This window comes from Xenopus tropicalis, chromosome 6 (genome assembly GCF_000004195.4).
Source record: "Xenopus tropicalis strain Nigerian chromosome 6, UCB_Xtro_10.0, whole genome shotgun sequence".
In the NCBI taxonomy this organism is placed as follows: domain Eukaryota; kingdom Metazoa; phylum Chordata; class Amphibia; order Anura; family Pipidae; genus Xenopus; species Xenopus tropicalis.
Window position 1 is genome coordinate 131,633,037 of NC_030682.2, and position 19,214 is coordinate 131,652,250.

At 42.9% G+C, this 19,214-nt stretch overlaps 1 protein-coding gene across 4 annotated transcripts in view; it reads left to right on the forward strand.

Annotated features, from left to right (window-relative positions):
* The first annotated feature begins 2,547 nt into the window (after positions 1-2,547).
* The window catches only part of fzd6 (frizzled class receptor 6), a 28,723-nt gene continuing 12,056 nt past the window's right edge, over positions 2,548-19,214 (forward strand). The window contains exons 1-2 of one of the 4 annotated variants that reach the window (XM_031903284.1): positions 2,548-2,690; positions 5,873-6,233. In XM_031903284.1, coding sequence (XP_031759144.1) covers positions 6,000-6,233 — 234 coding nt within the window. In that variant the 5' untranslated portion in view covers positions 2,548-2,690; positions 5,873-5,999. 4 annotated transcript variants of the gene reach the window in all.

The window sequence follows — 19,214 nt, forward strand, 5'->3', positions numbered from 1 at the left end:
TGGCCAGAGAGTGCAATATAACATTGAGCAGCTGAACATACACCAACCAGAACAGGGGGACAGAGATTGTATAGAGAGGGGTTAGGTCTGGCCAATCGCAGGGATGGACACACATGATGGGCAGGAATGCTGTATCAGAGCGATCAGTTGGGCAGGAGAAGTGGTGTATCACTGGTGCACACTGGCAGTGGGTAACCATGGTAGTGTTTAAGGATGGAGACTGCTGGTTCTGGGTTCAGATGCAAGGACAAAATGTCTGACCTAAGGGATGTATGCAGAGCGGTGTAGTCAGTTTCTGAATAACCAGGGAAGGATGGGAGAAGTCCAAAGTACATGGTACAGGGGTGCTGTATAGGTGCTATAAGAAGCAAGGAAAAGGTCCAGTGTATCTGGGCTCACATAACCCCCTTTCATTAAAAATATATAGAGAATAATATTCAATGCTCCATCTGTTTTTAAATGACTCTCTTGTGGAACAGCATGCTGGGAGTTGTAGTTCTCTAATAGTGTGAATACTAAAGATTGACTCTCCCTGTCAAGGAGGAGGAGTTCCTTATATTCCACTGCCTATTAAAGACAAAATAAAAGGAAAATATGTCTAATTATAAAAAGAGCATGTAAGATGTTCAACACAACTTTAAACCAATATTCTTTGCAAATATGTATTGTTTCGGTCACTTGCATTGTAGAGATGGATTCTTATATATTTGGTGCCAGTCTGCCGGATACCCATGGAGATTTCCAGTTCCTGCCTCCCATATGTTTCAAGTTCCTCAGCGCTTTGCTCCCGTATGTCCTGGATTTAGCGCATATGTACTATACTGCCTTAGGGCGCAGGCTGCTTAATTCATATGCAAAGGCACACTGGGAATACTGGGAATACTGGGAATAGGTTCAGCTGTAGGCAAATACTGCTACCCATGTACTCCAGGATGGCACAGTCTATATTATACATATGCACCCAGTGAGGGCACACAGTATAGGGTCACACAAACATAAACACAGCCATTCTGCATATTGACACTATTCCTTAAAGTGTTACAGAGTGGCCAATTATACATTATTTATTTTGTATATTTTTTTTAATTATTTGTATTTTTCTTCTAACTTTTTGCAGCTTTCATATGGGTGTTGCTGACCCCAGCAGCCAAACAATATTTGTTTTGGGAGGCTACAGTTTTATTGTTGTTGTTACTTTTTATAACTTATTTTTTCTATTCTGGTCCTCTCCTATTCATATATTAGTCTCTCATTTAAACCACTCCCTGGTTGCTAAGGTAAGTTGCACTCTAGCACCCCCATAGTTGCCGAAATTCCAAACTGGAGAGCCGCTGAACAAAATGCTAAATAATTCAAAAACTGCAAATAATAAAAAATAATAAAGATTAATTGCAAATCGTCTCAGAATAGCACTCTTTACAACACACTAAAAGTTAACTCAAAGGTGAACAACCCCTTTAAAGGTACCTGCACCTAAACACGTGCCCCACACTTACACGCATTTGTGCCTAGCTCTGTTGCACCCACCCAGTCTATTCTGATCAATCACTTGCAAGTGGATCCATGGAGATACTGTCACCCCAAAGGCAGTAATTCCAGGTTTCTAACTGCAGACTTTAGCCACCTTTGGGGTGACAATAAACATTACAGTAGATGCGCAGACATCATTTTGATGCCGTACTGGAATTTTTCATTAGCAACAAAGTGCATCCGCAATCGCACAATTTAATGCCTCCTGGCGCAATCGCATCATGTGCAACTCTCCCTCGGCAAGGGGCAAGTGACACAACAAATCCTATTACAGGCATGGGATCTCTTATCCGGAAACCCGTTATCCAGAAAGTTCCGAATTACGCAAAGGCCATTCCTCATATGCTCCATTATAAGCAAATAATTCTAATTTTTAAAAATTATTTCCTTTTTTTCCTGTAATAATAAAACAGTACCTGTACTTGATCCCAACTAAGATATAATTACCCCTTATTGGGGGCAGAACAGCCCTATTGGGTTTATTTAATGGTTAAATGATTCCCTTTTCTCTGTAATAATAAAACAGTACCTGTACTTGATCCCAACTAAGATATAATTAATCCTTATTGGGGGCAAAACAATCCTATTGGGTCTATTCAATATTTAAATTATTTTTCGCAGATGTAAGTCATAAAGATCCAAATTACAGAAAGATCCCTTATCCGGAAAACCCCAGGTCCTAAGCATTCTGGATATCAGGTCCCATACCTGTAGTTACATTCAATCAAATAATATTTGTTTCTTATGAACTGTGATTGCCCTTTGATGCTCAAGTTGCCTGTTCTTGCCCCCAGGACATATGCACCTGAGCGACCTGCTCCAGAACTGTGAGGGTTAATTAGGGCAGCCACTGTTTCCTTAACAGGTCACACACACACACAAAGGCTGTAGGGTTTAGGAGGGTTGTGCTGTGTCACTGTGCAGGAGGGGCGGGAGGGTTGGCTTGGAAACCTTGGGCCAATCACATTGCACTGAGACCAAGGAGGCAGGGAGTTTCAAACCTGGAGCAGCCCAGTCCTCCCAGTGCCTCCCAGTTCCACTGCTGTGGGAAAGAGAAGCAACAGCCTGTGTGCGTCTCCCAAATAGGAACAAACAGGCAGAGGAGGATTGTGCCCCAATACACACTCTCAGCGCTGGTCCTGGTGAGCAAAGTGAGCATGGTGTGACACTTTCTATTGGCTGGATGGGTAGTGGGGTCCTACTTTTGGTATAAAGTCCTGTATCTCCCATGGTGGGAGGGTTATATTAGATCCAGGGGTGGATAGAATATACTCTGTGCGATACTGTGTATCCATAGGGCTTTCCTGTAGCCTGGGAAAGGGCGCAGAATGATACAGCTTAGGGATACTGCTCTGTTGTTATACTTTCAACTACAATTCCCATGATGCTTAGCAACTAGGACCTTGCAGGTGGGCCTGGGGCATTATGTTTCAATCCCATCGGCTGGCCTGCCCTAGGGACATATAGGGGTGGTAAGGGGAGAATGAAAATGGCCAGGACAGGAATGAGAAATCTGACCTAAATCTGACAAAATCCGAAACTATTTGGCTGCAGGGAATCAATGTGAGCGTGCTAATGTCACTCAGAGCTTTGTAGGCGTCACATTGGGGCAAATGTGTTAGAGCTTGTCAGGTGCCTGCGGGATGATATCCTTCTGTATGTAGATTGAACTCAATTATCACCCCTTGATAAATATGCCCCCTAAGATCCTCTACAAGTGAATAGAGAGCTGGTCTGAACTGAGGTGTCAGTGTGCTACCCATCTGATCTGCACAGCCGGAGACGGAAGGATTTGCCTAGGGTCATACAGACCAGACAGAGCACTTTCAGCCACATTCACTTGTCACAAAGGGACAATCCTAGTGAAACTTGGTCACGCTGGCCAATACTTATCTGATGCTTTTCAACTGCAATGGCAATGTGAGAGGGTCTTGTGGTTTTCATGGGTCAGTCTAATTGTCTTGTGTTCAAATAAGGCTCATGAAGTATAATGTTATGTAAAACGGTGTAGTTTATTTCTTAAAAAAGTGTATTTTTTAGTAGCCATGTGTTTCTACTTCCTTTTTGGCACAACACAACATCACTGTATTGCTTTATGGCAAGGATTTTTAGATCAAAATTCAAGATCAGAGCAAGTGGGGCTCATTTACCAATGCTATAGGCACAAGTACTGGTGGGATAATGGGGGGCAACTATTGCACCTGTAAGGGCCCATACACAGAGCACAGGGCCCATACACAGAGCACTTGCACCTGTAGCACTGGTAGACGCAACCTGTAGACTAGTAGCGCAACACAAAGTGCAAAAAGGAGGGCACTTTTCACCTGATTTTTGCACTCGCCTATTTGCCTCATGTTTTGTAAATAGTGCTCACTTTTGCACTCAGTTCTTTGACCCATGTTTTGTAAATAATGCTCCAGAGACAAAGAGAAGGGTCTGTAAGGGCTTTCATCAGAGATGAATAAATGGAAGATATTGCTCTTTCTCTAATAGCTTTGTTGTTGCAGTGATCACCCACCAGGATAGTGACATGGAGCAATTTACATAACATCGGTTATCTGTATGAGCAATATAGCGGCTATAACCTAGGCCCTAGTGTTACTACATATACGTAGGGCTCAGTAAAACACACTGGCATAAGGTATTCTGCATGGAAATCATTTGCCTGCATGTTTATTTGTTCATTTGAGTGGGAACTGCCCTACTGTTTGCTCTGACTAGTCCCTTTTCTTTTATTTCTTTCTTTGAGTGCTCTCCAATAGCTGATGACATTTCAATATTTGCAACTCTTTAATAGGGCTTAGGTAGGACTCTCCTGAGTGGTGGCCCTAGTTGGATGATGGTAGGTAGGAGAAGTTGTGAAGAGTTGGTATAGATTATGATAGGGATTCTAGGTGAGTTGGTGTTGGCCAACCCCCTGCAACCTTTCAGTGGCTGAAGTGCAATGACAGCAGGGCTGCAAGGTTACTAGCCGCCGCCTGCTTATCTGCCTGTGTATCTCTCCCACAGGGGTGTAGCCTGCACTTATTCAGAGATAGATAAGCCACAATTGTCCAGTACTTGGTCACATGACTTACCCCTAAGGCCAATTTGGAGTTTATTCTTGGCTCTCCTGTGCTGGCTGTCTAGCCACCCATCCCAAAACACCTGTCTTTAGCACTCCTTCCTACTCCTGCAATCCGAAGTCTCAGGAATCTAAAACTCCTGCTATTTACTACTACTTATCTACAGCGCTAACTACACCACCAATACCCCAGTTCTACACTCCCTACACTGGCTTCCAGTTAAATGAAGGATTCTGTTCAAAATTTGCCTTCTCGCCTTTTAAATCTCTAAATAATCACGGCCCTGTTTATCTGAAAGAACTTCTCATTGCTTACGTTACCTCCTATCCCTAGTTCTCAAGACTGAGGAATAGTCAAGGTGCCCAGAGTTGCAGTAAAATCCTTCGGGTCTCGTGCTTTCAGTATGGAACATGTTGCCATATGCAGCCCGAGAGGCATCTTCTGTGGGTGTTTTTAAAAGCAGACTCGAGACATATCTGTTCATCCAGGCTTTTTGAATACAATAAGAAGCATATCTTCAATCAGTAATGTATTAAGCGCTTTGAGTGCCATGGGAAAAAGCGTCATAAAAATGTTTTTATTCTTACTTTTATTAACACCCATCATCCTCAGTTATGCTGTTGGTGGGGTTTTCCAGATAAGGAATCTATGTAATTCAGAGCACTGGGCTGCCTTCAGCTTAAGTAATAGATACTTTACCTATGCTCTTTTTATAATTAGCAGGGTATCATTTCCTTTTATTTTTGTCTTTAAAAGGCAGTCAAATTTAAGGGCATGACCTCCTCCTCTGCAGGGGAAAGGGGGTTTTTAGACTACTATGTACTCCATGCAGACCCACTTGGAGATGACTGCTGACATTTTTAAGCCTACCCAAGAGACATCTGGCTGATCCTTGACCATGCTTTGGTTGGGCAGGTCGCTGCTTTGGTCCCAACACAGTCTAAAAGGGCTGAGTCAGCAACTAAAATGGACCTTATATGCGCAACTCTGTAGTCAGCTTTTCTACCTGCATGGGGAAGGGTATTTCATGGTACTGAAAAGCATCCAGACTTGGCCAAGGACCCTATTACTTTAATGCAATATGTCTGCATGTATAATGTGCTTTCTGATCTGCAGTGCGTCATGGGCTGGGACTTCCTTGGTTCTACATTCTGTATTCTTATTTAGAATATTAGGATGGAAACAGATAATACTAAAAAAAAAACTTTGTTTCATTGTGTAACACAGAATGTCATTTCCTACCATTGAGTTTTTTTTTATCCCTTTTATATTAACAGGATGTCTGCCAAATATAAACTCCATGAGTTTTCACTGGTTGACACTGTGCATTTACACTGGAGCACCACCATAGGTCTATACTGATGTCCTCTATGAATGGAACACTCCTGTGCTAGCTGCTGACACATGGATCTGATTGGCTGTTACTTCCATGAACAGAGCATCTGCTGTACAAAGATGGCAGCTAGATTAGGCAAGGTGCTACTTGTGACACTGCTACTGCCACTTGTGCAAAGTCACAGCCTGTTCACATGTGAACCCATCACCGTGCCCAGATGCACAGGAATGAATTATAACATGACGTTCTTTCCAAACCTCCTGGAACACTATGACCAAGATATTGCAGCGCTAAGGATGGAAGTGAGTATATTGTCTCTGACTCTGTATACACCGACCTGATTCTCTGAATTGTTATCATTCTAAATCGGTGATTTCCAACAAACTAAGCCCAGGGGCTACAGTCTGACAGCTCTATTTAATAATAGTGCTCACGCTATGCAGACCACACAGGGGAAAGGGACAGAATGTGATAAATCTGGAAGGAAGGCGTTAACAAGAAGATGAGTGCTAGAGTATGGGTCATAGAATGGAAGCTATGGGAGGAGAAAAAATAGTACAAATGTAGAGAATACATGGAGGTTAGAGCTGAGAAGTAAAGAAGATGATGAACATAAAAGTGGAGTGAAGAAAAAGAAAGAGAAAAGAAGAAGAGACGTTAAAATGGATAAGGGTAGCAGATAAGAGAAAAAATGGGTTTAAGAAAAAAAATGGCAAGAGTGGACAAAAATTTAGGAGATAGAGCAGAAGAGTAACATTAAGGGCATGTTGGAGGATAGAAGAGAAATATAAGTAAGGGAGAGCAGAAAATAAAAAGTGGGTCTGCAAAGAAAAGAACATTAGAAAAAAGGGCAAAGTCAGAAGAATAGGGGCAGAGGGGAAATAAGATATACTGAAGTATGGGGGAAAAAAGAAGTGTTAGAGGAAAAGCTGAAAGAGGGAGGAAAAAAGGGCATATTGTTGGGGGTAGGTTATTAAAATTAGAGCAAAAATAAACAAGGTGAAGGTGGGAGACAAAGGAAAGGAAAAAAAATGGGGAAATGGAGAAGGGGAGAGAAGGTGAAAAAAACAGAAGAATTAGATAAAAACAAGAATTATAAAGAAAAATATAGAATAAATATAGAATAAGAGGAAGAAAAATAGAAAAAATTGGAAGAAAGGAACGGCAATGGGATCCCAGATAAGCCTACATACATGTGGCTACTGTACTCAGCAGTATATAGCGGTACCACCTCTCTCACACACACTAATATATATGTATTGTCTATTATATTGCAACAATATGTGGCCCTCGCTCTATAAGACATTGATTTTAACCAGACTACAGAATTATACAGTTTTGTTTTGACTATTTACTGGGCATATGTATATATCCTGCTGGGGAGTTGAGACAGATATGTGTACATGCCTCGTAGCTTGTCGTTTAACCCTTTGAATGCCAGCAAATTCACTGCAATTAGCATGCACCGAAATGGCCTTAAATGTACAATCTACAGCAGGTACTTGAGAACCAGTGCAGATATGGCACTGACTAGAGGTTAAATTGAAATGTGGACCACATGCACTATAGGGTTAGAAAGGGTTAAAAGTTAACGAGGAAAAATAATTAAATAATCCCTGCTCTAAGCTGGAAGATCACATGGTGTTTCATGCTCCTAGATCAGGGGTCCCCAACCTTTTTTTACCTTTTGGGTTGCCAAATAAGGGCTGGGATCAGTGGTGATCCTGAGACTGATGATGGCCCCTCTCCTTCTCCTCACTTACAATTTAAACATCAGAGCAGGTCCAGAGGGGACCCCATCACTAAAAAAAAAAAAAGAAAAACGAAAATTCAGCTCTTACCAGAGACAGCTTTTTGCCATCCCTGGTAACTGGCCATTAACTGCTGCCTGAGGTAAAGTTGCTGCCTTATGGCAGAAGCGGCACTGGCTAAGATTGGCTATTTGGTAGCCCCTATGTGGACTGGCAGACTACATGAGTCTCTGTTTGCCAGTTCACCTGGTTTTTATGCCACCAAAACTTGCCTCCAATGCAGGAATTTAAAAATAAGCACCTCACTGTTCTAGATCTATCTATCTGTCTATCTATCATTATCTACCGTATATACTCGAGTATAAGCCGAGTTTTTCAGCACCAAAAATGTGCTGAAAAAGTCACCCTCTGCTTATACTAGAGTATATGGATTTGAAGATATAACTTACTGGCATTCTGGCGAGCAACATCACCCCCCCCCCGCGAACATATGGAGTCTTTATACCAGTGGTCCCCAAACGGCCCTCCGCTGCCATTTACCCGGCCCCCTGTCCCCACTCCATTGTTTGTACCTGTGTTGGCGTTCTTCCCCAGCAAGTCACAGCGTTGGCGCATACGGGGGTTTGCCAACAAATGCAAGTGAGTCTTTATACCAGTGGTCCCCAAACGGCCCTCCGCGGCCATTTACCCGGCCCCTTGTCCCCACTCCCTTCTCCCTAGTTAGTACCCGTGTTGGCGTTCTTCCCCAGCGAGTCACAACGTTGGCGCGTAACGCGGTGACATCATCATGTTGCGCGCCAACGCGGTGACTCGCTGGGGAAGAATGCCAACACGGGTACTAACTAGGGAGAAGGGAGTGGGGGCAGGGGGCTGGGTAAATGGTCGTGGAGGGCTGTTTGGGGACCACTGGTATAAAGACTCACTTGCATTCGTTGGCAACCCCCCGTATGCGCCAACGCTGTGACTAGCGGGTGAAGAATGCCAACACAGGTACTAACGTCAGTTCATAGAGTTAGTGGTTTATTTGTGCATTTGTTTGCAGACCACAAAAATTTTGGAAACGGCAGCTTACATAGGGGTGCGCTGATAGATGGACAGCTACTAGCTAGGAAACAAAGGACCTATAAATAACCGTTTTGGGGAGCACTGTAGTCATACTTTTGCCCAATTCCAAAGTAGTCCCAGCCTGTTTTGTTGTTTAACCACTGAAACCAGCTGCAGTAAAGATTCTCCCTTTGGTGTTGCATTTAGCTAAGAGACTGTGCAAATACCTTATTGGGGGGGGGGGTGCGCGCAATGAATGCCAACGCAGTGACTCGCTGGGGAAGAACGCCAACACAGGTACTAACTAGGAAGGAGGAAGGGGTTTGCCTGGATCTGGCTACTTTTTCTGAGAGGGATGACAGCACATTATGCACATTATGCCCAAACTCAGATCCTGCCTAGCAAGTACCTGTGTCTGTATTCCAGTAGGTCTTCTTACAAATGCAGGTATCATTCTGCCAAGTTTCACCCTACTAAGCTTCACAACGTTATTAAAAAAAATATGGCTCATTATTAGTATGGCAGCTTCCTTACCCTTCCCAAACTTGCTTTTGTCTGCTGCTGTAGCATTTTTCTTTCCCTAAAGTTATCAAGCTGTCAACATGATATATTTATTAAGAGTTCACGGGGTCACGCAGAGTGTCCTTTTATTATTTATTTGATTATTGAAACTTAGCAGTAGCTGCTGCATTTCCCACCCTAGGCTTATACTCGAGTCAATAAGTTTATCCAGTTTTCTTAGGTAAAATTAGGTACCTCGGCTTATACTCGGATCGGCTTATGCTCGAGTATATACGGTATATATTCAAACTCCAATCACATACACATTATGAAGATCTCATTGTTTGAGCAGATGTTTACTTGATTAGGCCAAGTGATGGGCAAAATGAATCTTGTCATTTGGTCTCTGGACCAAATATCAAGGCACCAAAGGGGCCTATGGAAACCCACCAGGAGGAAACCGCATCTGTGTGCTGATGTGGTTCTCATCCAATTAGGTTTACAGATATTCCTCATCCATCCTATAATATCTGGTCAGGAGGAAGTTCTTTTTGCCCCATATAGGGGCTGACTTGTTCGGAAATGGCCAAATCAGTAACAGGATTGAGCAGTATATGTCAGTCTAGGAGTCCATATAATTACTTTATATATTTGAGTATCAGTTTGGATCCGCAGCTCCCCTACCACATTTAGTTACTCTGTAACTTTAGGAATGTTTGGTTGTGCAAACTGGGGCTTTGTTCTGCGAAATGCAAGATGAAACAGCGCTCTGAATCTGGCACTGAGCCGTGGAAGCAATGGCATTTCCACTGCAACACTCACAGGTTTCATCAAGCTCTGAAGCTTCGGAGAAGACCCTATCAGATGTCAGACCGAACACCTGAATGGAAAGATCTATTTGATACCCCCCTCCCTAGAGGGGCCCCTCGCCTTGAGAGGTTCAGCCCTAATTTGTTAGTGACAAGGAAAGCAAGTTGCATTCTTTTCCACACTTCCATGACACTTACACGTCAGTTCCAAAATCACACACACGCGCCTGAAGTTAAAGGGGATGTAAACCCAAAGAGGAATGTGTGACTAATTCAAGAGAATGTAAATATCTGCAAATTTCCAGTATATATTAATTTTAAAACATACAGTAATTTTACAGTTATTTTTAAATGTAATTGCAATAGGAAACCATATTTGTCTGCCCCTTCCTGCACTGCTGGTTCTCTTTCTTAAATGCAATAATGTAGTAATGCTGTGCATTACAGGTCTGTTAACGAGGCTTCTGATTTCAAATGTTACCAGGGCAGAGAACAGAAACAGGACAGACAGATACTGCTTTCAATAGCAACCCTTGTTACAAATATCAGGAAAATATGTCATGAATGTTTATAGGAGAGTTGCTTAGAATTACATTTCCTTTCAGTAGATACAGTCACATCTGATGCCAGGATTGTAGCTGGTATTTTTTAGGATCTAATGTAAATAACCAATCATTTTTTACTCTAACTAGGTCCAGATTATTCTGATGATCGTTAGGGGGCTGAAAGCCACATGGTCACTGAAGGGGGCTGTGCCATTGTTACACCACAGTGTCCCCATGGAAAGTGCAATTAGGAATGCAGTAGTCTATACAAAAGAAAGGTTAATGATTGACATTAGTGCTGATCAATGCACTCCAAGAGGCAGCTGGAAGCACTATGGGCCCTGGTTTTGCTCTGCAGGGGTGCATTTAACCATATTCAGTGTCAGGTTAAAACCAAATAGCAAGAGGGCTCCCTGTATATTGAACTTCATGATTTGTTCATGGCGAGGACTAGGCAAGAGTTTAAGCAACCCCTACAAGTCTCCTAAATTTCTCTGCTATTCTGTAGCCAGATTGGAGAGAATCACAAGAGTCCCTCCCAAGTGGAACTCTGCACAGGGGGCTTCTCTAGTCACCCGTGTTAGCCCCATAGGTCTTGGAATGTATGAATCAGCACTAAAAGGCATGATGCCAGGAGGTTTTTGCACTCAGCCCACATCTCAGATTTAGTTACACTTTAATAAAATACTATATTATAAAATCAATATATTCTACAGGAAGCTGGGGTTATGTATCAGGTATTATCAGCTGCATGCACATAATATCTCTGTATAGTTGCATATACTGTATATATATGTGAGTGTGGGGTGCCATATTCTCCATAAATAACCAATTCTACTTGTAACATTCACAAATAGAAGATGTAGAAGGCAAATTTGGGGCACATTTCAATGCTTTGTATACAGGGTTGGACTGGGGGGTGCAGGGCTCACCGGGGCTCCTGCAGGTGCCCCCGCCCGGCCGCTTCCCGTGCACCCCCTAACCCCCTGTAGGGGACCCCACTGAGCCTCCCTAACTCCCCGCAGGGTCCCACACCCGACGTCCTCCCCTGAGTTTGTATAAGTTTAACGAGTCAGGGGAGGAAGGGTCACCCGGGGGAGCGCCGGCAAGGGTTGGGTCTGGGCCGCCAGGGCCCACCGGGTTTTTTCCCAGTGTCCCAGCGGCCCAGTCCGACCCTGTTTGTATAAATGCAAATACCTAAACAAAGATGTTTAATTATGTATATATGTGCAGACACATATACACTCATATAAATATATATATAAAAAAAAACATTGCAGGAAAAGTACAAGCTGGGTGCATAAAGATAAGTATGTTCAAAGGGTTCAACTTTGCTTTGCAAGGCAGGTCCCTCAATTTACTTTCCAGTCCCTGCACAAAGAGAGTCAAGTTAAACTTCAACCCAGCACCGACCCTTCAGGCCTTACATGAACTAAGGCAGAGTGAGAGATCTGCGGCTGTGCGAGGGCAGAACATATGAGCTTCCAGAAGTGGCTGTTCAGGAATGCACCCGTGTTTGTTCATCACAAAGCCTTCACAAGCTTTCTGCATCTCTATAGAGACTCATTGTACTCCTTCCATGCCTCCTTGAGCCTTCAAGGTTACTCTAGTAACCCCTGCATTCATTGCAGTCTGTGTGAGGTTCCACAGGGAAGCGTTAGCTTCTAATCACAAGAGCTTCCTAAAAACAGTTTCATTAAAGGGGATGGAACCCAAAAAATGACATTTTCTGCAATGAAAGAAAATGTAATTCCAAGTGACTTTCCATTATTGATTCATTACCCATTTTCAGTGGTTTTAAAGTTAATTGTAGCTATATAACTGCTATTGTAATGCCTTTCTGTTCTCTGCCCTGGTGGTTCTGACTTTTGTAGGGCCAGACATTTACCTATTTTATCTGCCTCTTCCCATCAGGCTAAGCATCCATCTCTTTTGTCTGCCAGTTGAGTTGCTACTTCATCCCTGCCACATACTGAATCCACATCCTGAATGGGTTGCTACCTCACTTCTTTAATACCGCCACATATTGAATCCACATCCTGCGTGGCTAATTAGCAATTAATTTAGATGCATGCTGCAGACTGCACCCATTTATGTGCAGCCACGCAGCATGCATCTAAATGAATGGCTAATTAGCCACGCAGAATGTGGATTCAATATGTGGCCTACCCTTAGTCTCGGCCCTTATACCCCCACCGCTGCTTGCTGCGTCCCCCCCACCACCACACATCATCACAGACCTCACCGGGGGGGGGGGCACTTCTGCTGCATTGTTTCAAGAGACAGAAAGAGAAGTGGAGAAAGGGGCAGAATAATTTTGCTTTCAGTTACATTTACAAATAACTTTATAGCCACTAAAAATATTGTTTAGATTTACATTTTCTTTCATTGGACAGAATGTATTTTATGGTTTATATATCCCCTTATAATTCAAAATCTTTTTAAGGTAATATGGGAGGCAATGGGAAAAGTGTGTCCTGGAGAATTTCCTCTGCCTGCCTGTCATTTTATTGAGAATAAAAGGTAGCAAAGACCCCTGGATATAATACCTAATGACTTGTTGGGGCATATTTATAAAAGTGTGAATTTTATTCTTTGCCTAAAGGTGGCCATATTCTATATGATCTGCTCATTTAGCGAACAGATCTTTCTCTAGATATGCCCACCTAAGGTGTCCGATATCAGGCTAATCCAATCATTTGGTCAATCCAAGCGTTTGCCCCTAGGGCCAAACAATCAAATTATAACTATGGGAATATGTCAAAAAAACTCATACAATCCTCAATCTGACGATTTTGTCCAAATATTGGTCAAGTATGCCTATGGGAGGGCCCCATACACAGGCAGAAAAGCGAATTGGTCTGAAGGCCCTGAATCCGCAGATTAAATCTGCCCATGTATGGCCACCTTAGTGCATCAGGTGAATTTTCTCTTGGTGCTAATTTCCTATGAAAAGTTACCAGTGTATTTTTCCCACCTGTAGTAGGGAACATTTGCTTGTGACTTATATGGTAAATTAGTATAGAGGAGGTGACTTAGATGATGAGATGCAAAAGTGTCTTTTCTGTCATGTGTGGGTCAAAGATTTTTAAACTCAGGGCCAGCCCTAATCCAACCCCTCACCAACCTGGTCCAAAGATTTATATACCCACATCCAACCCCCCATATCTGTTGCCTCTGGAGAGGGTGGGCAGAGGGTGCGAGAGTGTATAGGCAGTGGCGCAGTGTTTATAATGGGACTGGGACATTGTGGTGAGTGGCTGCTTTGGCAGCTAATATTGCCCCCACCCGCCTACGATATGGTGGTTTGACCCTGTTTTTTGCACTTTGCAATGTGCTTTGCACGTAGTAAATTACCTCTAATATGTAAAATACTAAATACGCATCTAGGGCATGTAATACAAGTTAATTATAGACCAATGCATACAGTATATATAAGAACCCTATTATATTCTGTAGCCAGAAGCATATTGTACAAGTTCACACAGCTTTTTTTCCCTTCTCAGTACCGATGGTTTTTCAGGGTAGAAAAGCTGTTTCTCAGAAGATTGGTTTCAATAATGTAACTCATACCAAGAGCTACCTGAAGCAACAGTGTTGTGTGGGAAGCCTATAATCAGCGCGCTATTAGGTTACCTGCAGAACCAGTCGAACGTGTGTATGCAGAGCATTGCGAGTACTTACTTGTGGCTATAAAATTCTCATCTGTTTCATTAGCTGCCACTGTTGGCAAACAGGTTTAAAAAAACTGGGAGGGGTGTGAGGGCCCCGTCTGTGTCCTTCAGCGACTACTCCCAAAAAATCTTATTAAGTTCCTGAATAGACGAAAAACCACTGGACTCACTAATAAGCTCAATGAGGTGCCTGCCAGTCTGACTGATGGCTATCAGCTGCCATACTGCGAGGCTTAGATACTTATTAAATTATACAGTGGAATGCCAATTAATAAAAAAATGCATTTTTGGAGCCATGATAAAAAATGTAATTCGAAGCAACTTTCCAAATAAAATATTGTCAATTATTTGAAAGTTTTTTTGTAATTGGTATTGTACATGGTAAGGGAATTGGAGTCTTGGCTGCAGGGAATGATTGCTGCAACAATATCACAATGGACCAGCAATGGAGGGGATAGCTAGAGGGAAGCAAATACTACTTAGCATTATATTTTTTATTTTTAATATCAGGGGTGGATTTCAGGGGAGTCAGGGGTAGATTTCAACATTGCACCCCCACCCCACTCACATGTACCCTGTCGCTTGCAGCGCCATTTTCTCATCCATTTAGAGTCAATCACTTTGCAACCCACTCCAATAGGGACTGGAAGGGCACAGGCAGGCAGTTTCTAGCCCTAATGCCACCTCAGGCAGCTTTCAAGATGCTGCCCCCCCCCCGACCCCAGCGCTTACTTTTTAAGCACCAAAGGAAGGGTCTATGGGGTGCTGCATCACTAGTGCAGAGTGCAATTGTACTCCCTGCACTAGAAGAGGCAAATTTTCATTTTAAAAAACAAAATTTGGCTATTAAAGTTACCAGGAGTGGCTTTTTGCCTCCCTTGGTAACTCATGGGGCGCTGCCACCTGAGGCGAGTTTCTCAGCTCACCTCATGGCATCAGCGCTCCTGGGCACAGGGGCTTTTATGGGGCTGCTACGACCATCTTTGGCATTGGAGCAGGTCCAATTAAAAAAAACCAAATTCTGCTCTTTCAGCTGTTTGAATGTCCTTGACCATTTCCCAGTGTAGATGCGGCCAGCTGGTGGCAAGCCACACTTAAAATTTTGCTGCTTTAGGCCTGGGTCTTTTTGGGCTTCACACAAATCCGGGCCTGGGGCTTTAGAAGAATGAGACCCAACAGTTACAGTAGATCAGTATGGAACCCACTGTGCTGGTATATAGATCTGCTTGCAGGGGGCCTATGTATCAAGCCTTTGAAACGGTTACAGTTGCTTAAGAAGGTGTGTATTTTGGTTTAGTCTGAATCCACCTTGTTTGTACTACACCTAAGATCAATGTCAATGAGACAAGTTTAGTCAAAGTAGATATTCCTGAGTAAAAATTGGTGCAACCTTGCAATGTTTTTTTTTTGTTTGTTATGCAGCAAAGCCATCATTTTTAGATATGTCTAAATACCAAATTATCCCCAAAACATTCAGTTTCTCGTGTTTGCTTTTGGTTTAGGGCAAAGGTTGAAAGTAGAGGGAAATTTCAAAGCTCTCTGTTCACTTGTATAGGAGTTTTACGGTTGTACTTATCACTTTCACCCCTTGATAAATGTATCACTCAAAAAATCCAATACAAGTAATAGAGAGCTGTGCTATTTCCCTCAGGCTCTATTTCACCCTTTGATCAATAGACCTCCCCATGTCAGCCAAAGGAATGCAGGTCTGTCAGCTTGGAGCACAGCTTAGAAGGCAGGTGTTTCCTCAACACACAGTTGAAGTACAGTTGAAGGTACATCACTTTTGATTTATACCCTAGGAATTTTGCTTTCTTGCCAATTATAATTCAGTTTCCCTCTATACACCCTTAGTTTTCATTGTCCTTTTACAGATGGACCCTTAACAGGGAATTTTTTTTTATTATATCCATCATGTATTTAGGTGTGTGCTTTATGAACAGTGAACAGGTGCTTTTGTGTACCCCTATGAACAGAAATAAAGAAATGTCCTGCACTGACTCCCTGCATGGTACCTGTGGCTCACCCCCCTGGACACACAGCAACATATATCCATATATCTGTGGGCACATTCATTTGTGTTAATCCTATCACATATAATGTAACTTTAGTAAAATATATTACATAAACCCCTTGAAGTTTTATAAATGTGTAGGTGCAGTCCATTTGGGATATGTTTGTCTATGGGGGAACAGACAGAGACCTCCACAACTCTATTCACTAGCATAGGACTTTACTGCTGGCGAAATGTCTTTGATAAATATGTCCCTTCGATGCTACTTTAGAATTATCCAGCCATCTAGGACAAGGTAATCACAAGTGTGCCACCCTCGTACAGGGCAGTTGTGCACCAGTAGCTGTCCTTGGATGCGTCTCACAAGTAACTCAACCTTGTGTTCATGGAATATTTGCATTCTAAGATAAGATAAGCTGGTCTGTTGGTGAGGTTCTTGCTCAGCAGCTCTTCAGTCTGGAATTAACCCTGTTGTCTAGTTGCTAGGGTGCCACTTCTCCACCAGCCAGGCAGTGGGATGAATAGGTAACGGCCAGAAGATAAGAGTGATATAATATAACTCTATAGGCCACACTGGGCTGGAGATAAACACAGGCAGAGAATCAGCCCCTATGCTGGCATTGGCTATTAGGCAGCCTCTATGCACCCTATCAGCTTACAGGGGCTTTATGTGGTAGGAAATCTTGTTTTTATTCAACCAAAACTTGCCCCCAAGTCAGGAATTCAAAAATAACTACCTGGTTTGGGGGCACTGAGAGCAACATCCAAGGGGTTGGGGAGCAACATGTTGCCCCTGAGCCACTGGTTGGGGATCACTGGGCTATACCATAAAGCCGGAATTAGTAGCAGGTGCTTTGGGGCAGAATATTCCCCTATCTCTTCCCCCTCTCATTTCTGTGCTGATGTTACTAGACATCGGGGCTGGTGGTTGTACTGATCTCTCCATTTTGGCTGGTGGATATGCTGTATGGAGATATTATGTAAATAAGGCCGGTTCTTACTTTGGGTAGGGTAATGGAACACACAGTGCTTGTTTGTGAAACCTCCGTGTTTTTCCCTCCGGCATGAGCAGGTCCATTAACAAATTGAAATAGGCAGGTGTTAACACCTGGGGATCATTAATGTGACAGCTTGGCAGCACTTTATTCTTACCGAGCCTTGCCTTGTGCGTCACCTGTTTAGGAGACAATGTATGAAAAATGAATAAAATATCCAACTGGGCAAAGAGCAATAAAGGAACAACTGTGACCCACAGAGTTTACTGAGTTCACTTCTGCCCCATTAATATATGATCTCCTGTGTTTTTTATTTGAGCTCATGTCCATTTTGGGCGTACAGTAACATATTGCCCTGCTCAGAATTTCCTTTATGAGGAATATAACAGTGGGTGTGTGTTCTACACCTTTGGCCAAATAGAGTGAAACATATTTTCCATTCTGTTCCGTGTGAAAAACTAGATTTGTAAACCACATGAAAGTGCGAAAAAGATAAATTACACCCAGACGCCCTCCATTCGAGATGGTATTTATTCTGCATTGTTGCTAAATCCATTTACTGGACTCTCCTTTCTTGACAAACATCTTACAGGGATGAGTGTCGAGCAACATATTTTATAATATAGTAATCAGGGTCCTACTTGAGGAACACCAAGAAGCTGGGTCAGTGACACCCATTGGAACATGTATATGTTCCAATGGGTGTCACTGACCCAGCTTCTTTTCGCTTTTAGTTACTCTACTCCTGTATATTAGTAATGCCTGTTTATGATCCTAAAGGTGCCCATACATGGGCTGATTTCAGCTGCCAATATCGGTCCTTTAGACCAATTTGGCAGATTATCTGCCCATGTATTGGCACCACCGACGGGCCTGCCGACCGACATCATCATTGTCCAGTCATCGATCGGGCGGGTTTGATTTTTCCATTGGATAGGAGACCCCATCGGCTTAACTGATATCGCCCACCTGTAGGTGTGCCTATCGGGAGAAGATCTGCTCACTTGGCGACCTTGCCAAACAAGCGGAACTTACAGTGTATGGCCATCTTAAGATTTGGACTTATGATTGTCTAATTTGATCTTAATAACAAATAATTAGGCTTGAAATGCTACAACTTATGGCTCATTTAGTGACAGCAGAGCTGGGTGCACTTTCTTTCACCTGCAGGTGCACCACAAGGATTCTGCACATGAATGCAGCACTGCTGGGGGCCCTCAGGCCTCCTAGAGTTAATGTACTTGTAGGATTTCCACCTTTCATCTTCTGAAACTTTGTTGCGCGGGGGCTGTGATATCATGGGAGCAGGGCAGGTGATGTCAGGGGCGGCACTGTGACTTTAAGGGGTGGAGTGATGATGTGGCAATTGGCCATCATCACTCCAATCGGACAACCCTCCTGAAAACCAGGCATCAAATCTCGATCAAATCCAGGCAGGTGGCAGCCATATGTACTTGACCTCTTATATGTCACATACCTGAATTTTGGAGAACATGAGAAAATAGAGGATTAGAAAATACAGTTGCAGAAAATGCTTTACTGTATTCACATCTACCAATCATACAACTGATAAATAGTTTCTAATTAAAGGGAATGTTTAAGCAGACAGTGGCACTCTGCTTTGATCCAAAGAAAAGACCTTCTGGCAAGGGAAAGGTATTAAATAAGCAATGGGCTTTCTGGCTTCAGCCAATCCAAGTGTTAAGACATCTTGGCATGTGAGCTAACATTCTGTTTGCCCACATGGTCCTATGGAGCACAAGTATCAGTTGGTATGACATTGTGTCTAGCAAGGGGAGCTTTGTATGAATGTCTTTATATGCACAGAATGCTCTTTTACACATAATCCAGTTATCTTTTGGATGTAATTTTCACTTGCTACATGCTGAAGAAAGCGGATAGAATGCCCTGCATTGTGTGTTTTGTACATTGATGTTTTCTTGAGTTACT